Below are 4,935 nucleotides of genomic sequence, written 5' to 3'. Positions count from 1 at the left end.
TAAATATTGATCCTACCGAAGGTATTTTCAAGGTATTTGGGAAATCGGTAATTAGAACTCGCAATTATTGGTACCACTAAGATAACTGAGATAGCATAGCATCGTTGATAAGAAAAATCCTTGATATGATAGCTCACAGACTATATTAGAGTAAAGCGAATAATGTAGGTGTGCCATTAATAAAACAAAAGACCAAGTAATTTCGACATGTTCAGAAAAGAAACCATATATGACACAGTTAACCAAAAGAAGTAAAGATTACAATGAAGATCAGGGCATCTTGCCTTCAAGGGAGTGTTTACTAAATTCTCAGGATTAAACATGTGGTCCTATGCTCACTCAGAATGGTCCTACTCCTATGCTAGCTGGCAGCAAGGTATGACCTGGTTTTTTATTATGGCAGACCACACCTAATACTGTTTGTAACTTTTTTTACAATATTAATACATAAGTAATTTAGATTTTAAAAAAAATGCAATGTTAGGGCATTACATTTAGACAAAGTTGCTCACAAATTCGCTACCTAAACATTCATTATCATTCTATGAATGTGTTCTGATAACATATTTCTATAGATATGGGTTGCATCTACTCTTTTCATGGTTTGTATATTAGTTTATATGCCTTCGTCTTGCCTTTGGGCAGGCGCAACAGGCGCAATATCAGTTCAAAAACAAAACTTAATAATGCAGCCAATCCAGTCATTCGGCAAGGTTGGGGCCTTATGCTTTTTATTTTCTGTGTTAGTTTAAACTAATACCAAGGAATTCAATTCTACAATTATATTATATGGGCAGACAGAAAGACCCATTAGCCCTGATTTTGCAGTATATGAAGCCCACATTTCTGGGCTATCTAATTACTAATGTAGTTGGACTTGGAATAGATATGACTGCTAAAATCTAATTATTACTGTAGTTTGACTTGGACTGGCATTACTTGCCAAATGTTTGGAAACTCAGGCTATCTAATTACTAATGTAGTTGGACTTGGAATAGAGATGACTGCTAAAATCTAATTATCACTGTAGTTTGACTTGGACTGGCATTACTTGCCAAATGTTTGGAAACTCAGGCTATCTAATTACTAATGTAGTTGGACTTGGAATAGAGATGACTGCAAAAATCTAATTATCACAGTAGTTTGACTTGGACTGGCATTACTTGCCAAATGTTTGGAAACTCAAAGGAGCAATCTGGTCGAATAGCAAGAGACTTTTTGGCAAGTTTTAGACTGAAGTTTGTTGTTTCACTTTCAACTACATTTCAGTGAATAATCGCTCAGTGAAATTCAGAACCGAAGGTCAATTACCAGTAAATATTGATCCTACCCAAGGTATTTTCAAGGTATTTGGGAAATCGGTAATTAGAACTCGCAATTATTGGTACCACTAAGATAAATGAGATAGCATAGCATCGTTGATAAGAAAAATCCTTGATATGATAGCTCACAGACTATATTAGAGTAAAGCGAATAATGTAGGTGTGCCATTAACAAAACAAAAGACCAAGTAATTTCGACATGTTCAGAAAAGAAACCATATATGACACAGTTAACCAAAAGAAGTAAAGATTACAATGAAGATCAGGGCATCTTGCCTTCAAGGGAGTGTTTACTAAATTCTCAGGATTAAACATGTGGTCAGAGCTCAAACAGAAATATACCAGGAATAAGCCTGGGCCATGAGATTGAAAATCTATAGGCATCTACTCCCATCACAGACATTAGATCAATATCCTCCTTCAAAACCCACATGAAATTTTGCATCAGGTTGATACCCAAATCATCTAGGAGTTTAACTATTGATACATTAGTATGAAAACAACAATAATGGGGTTGGACATGCACATAAAGCTTGAGGATGGCTTACAAGTAGCCACTGCATATAGGTTGTCCTAGTGACATTTACTGTTCTTAGATTTGCAGATAATAATACCTTGTAATGACGGTATTGATCAACAACTACATCTGCATTACCTCCATCCACAGTAATCCCTGAAAATACAGTTAAAACAAACAATAGCTACTTCCAGCCTTGGCCTTCAAAGTCCCAAAGTAAAGTAAGGAACTGAGTAGAATGCAAATGAAGGGATGAATGAAGATATGTGATGAAACAGACCTTCCCTTCCCTGTTGAGTTTACCGAGGCCATTCTCAGGGCGAGGACCTGTGAGAGTACCGTTACACTGCTTATCCAACAACCCCATTGCTCTTATTTCTCCCTCTATGTAAACAGATAGGGTTATTCAGAGTTAGTGATACTCAAATCCTAGCAACCGAAATGGGAGATACCGCTTACTTGAAATTTAATAGCATCATGATGGAGGGTTACGAAACCTTAGCACTTCTATTGATTCTGAAATTGCCCACTAGGTCAACTGAAACTCTTGCCCCTGCCTCTGCCATTGGCCCTGCTGCATCCTCTGTCACTGCCTGTCTTAATGAAATTAGCCATGCCACTGGATCTACTAAATCTCTGTTTGTCACTAGTAGTGCTTAAAGAAGGGCTGTTGCTGGAACCCAGTAATCGAGATGTATTTAAAGTTTTAATATCTTCTTTTGAAGCAACCTGCACAGCACACAGAGCAAACGGAATGTTACAACATTTGAGCCATCACAAGAATAAGAGTAACATGATTATAGAATGGTTGCAGGAAACAATGTCTGGCCTTCAACGTAAAATGCACAAGACCAGTCCTAAATCCCAAAGCAATCTCGATAATACATCTGTTGACCAAATCCTGACACTCCGTAAACGGGGTCGCTTCAGCGAGGCGCTAGGAATTCTGGATATCACAGGAAAACGTTTAGAGTGTTCTATGTATGTTTGTCTTTTGCAGGGATGCATGCAAAAAAATGCCCTACCAGAGGGTAAGGCAATCCATGCCCACATCAAGCAGAGCGGATTTACGGGAGATGCAGTTTTGCACAATGCACTTCTCAACCTGTATGCCAAGTGCGGCACTATGGCGGACGCTCGCAAAGTATTCAACCAAATGCCTGAACGAAACGCGTGCTCATGGACGGTCATGATTGCTGCTTGCACGAGGGATGGGTTTCCTGAGGAGGCATTGGCACTCTTTAACCAAATGCCAAGAACAGACCTCCAACCCAATCACTTCACATTCGCGACTGTTCTTCCAGCATGTGCCAACTCGGCATCATTATGGAAGGGCATAGAGATTCATGCGAAAATCATAAAATATGGTTTTGAGTCTGATCTGGTTGTTGCCAATGCTTTAATAGACATGTATGCAAAATGTGACACCATAGAGAATGCGCGCGAATTGTTTGACAAAATGCTTCAAAGAGATGTGGTTTCCTGGACAGCGTTGATTGCAGGATATACACAGAGTGGGTTGGTTGATGTGGCCTTGAAACTATTCGAGGAAATGCCTCAGCGAAATGTGGTTTCATGGAATGTAATGATTTCAGGGCTTTCGCAAAATGGTTACGGGGAGAAAGCCCTGGAGCTTTTAAGACAATTGCAATTGGCAGGTTTGAAGCCTGAGGCAAAAACCTTTGTTAGTGTTCTTCCTGGATGTGCCGATATGGCAGCCCTGGATTATGGTATGGAGATCCATGAAAAAATAATTAGTAGTGGATTCCAGTCTGATGTCGTTGTGTTGAATTCACTGATTGACATGTATGCGAAATGTGGTTGTATACAAAAGGCACATGTATTATTTGACAGAATGCATGGGAAAGACACTGTGTCATGGAATACGATGATTACAGGATATGCACAAAACGGGTTGCTTGATGAGGCTCTAAAAGTTTTTAACGAAATAGGTCAGCCAGACGTGATATCATGGAGTGCAATGATTTCAGGGTTTTCACAGAATGGTCAGGGCAAAGAGGCTTTGAAGCTTTTTGAACAAATGCAATTAGCGGGTATCAGGCCAGACGCGAAAACCTTTGCCAGTATTCTCTCAGCATGCGCCAACTTGGCAGCGTTGGAACAGGGTATGAAGATCCATGGAAAACTAATCTCAGAATCTGTTGCCCGATAGTCTCCACCTCTCACAGAAAAAAAAACATACCAAACAGATGACAATGGACAAGACAGCCACGTAGATAATGAAGAAATAGATTGAATTCGGCGGGAGGATGAATACAATGTTGGATTTTTTGATGCCAAGGCCGGTTAACCAGCGGCAAGTGACTTTACGCTCTACCATAGTTGGGGAAATGTGGTGGTTTCCCCAGTGGCAGAGTCGATGAGGGCTATGCGGCCATTGTGGCGAAGCAAGGAGACGTAGGTGGGGAGATCCAGGGGAAAATCCACTGGTTTTCGATTGCTGTAATAAGTTTGGTTGGAGCTGCAATATCTGATGCGTACATCGATCTGGACCTTCGCTTCAGCTTCCCAGTGAACGGTTATAACCATTCAACTCCCTTCCTATAATCCAACGATTGACAATACTATAATCGTCTAACACATGATCTAACGGCACAGACGGATGACAAGTAGATTTTAGGGAAGTTTATTTCAGAGGGGAACGCCTTACGGCGTAACAAGCTTACCATAAAGCTCTCACTTATTGATAAGATAATAAATTTAAATATTTAAAAGAATTAAAAACTTCTAATATGTAAAATATCATATATATAGAATATCAAGTAATAAAAGAGAGAACAATTTTTTGTTAACAGTAAAACTAATATACTTTCTTTTGGTTAACAGCTAAACTAATATACATTCAAGGACGAATTCTGTCGCGGCAGGTACATTAATAATAGAAAATTCTGAAATAATTTTTGCAATCTGAGTAAATAAAATTCTATAAAAAGTTTTCCATGTTAAATTTCCCTATACTAAGTCAAGTCATTTGCGCAGTGGTAAAAATCTCAAGAAAATCTCTGTGATATAAGTGTGCAGAATTCTAGAGGAAGCTATTTCCCACTATGTTTTTTCATATTGAGTTTTTCTGTA

The 4,935-nt window shown here is 39.0% G+C and overlaps 1 protein-coding gene across 1 annotated transcript; it reads left to right on the top strand.

The window, feature by feature from the left end:
* The first annotated feature begins 2,659 nt into the window (after positions 1-2,659).
* Positions 2,660-4,012, top strand: LOC149231111 (pentatricopeptide repeat-containing protein At2g13600-like). Its single transcript, XM_089381548.1, has one exon. It carries the CDS (start codon positions 2,660-2,662, stop codon positions 4,010-4,012), a length of 1,353 nt encoding a protein of 450 aa, XP_089237674.1.
* Positions 4,013-4,935: the final 923 nt, after the last annotated feature.

The sequence above is a fragment of the Pinus tabuliformis genome, chromosome J (assembly GCF_031772625.1).
Source record: "Pinus tabuliformis cultivar Carrire ecotype Pingquan chromosome J, CPIR1, whole genome shotgun sequence".
Taxonomy (NCBI): domain Eukaryota; kingdom Viridiplantae; phylum Streptophyta; class Pinopsida; order Pinales; family Pinaceae; genus Pinus; species Pinus tabuliformis.
The sequence above is the reverse complement of the archived record's forward strand: the minus strand, read 5'-3'. Positions and strand labels throughout refer to the sequence as shown.

Bases quoted from the DNA above. Each gene is read 5' to 3' on its own strand.
- LOC149231111 (XM_089381548.1), top strand. From the start codon at position 2,660: ATGTCTGGCCTTCAACGTAAAATGCACAAGACCAGTCCTAAATCCCAA.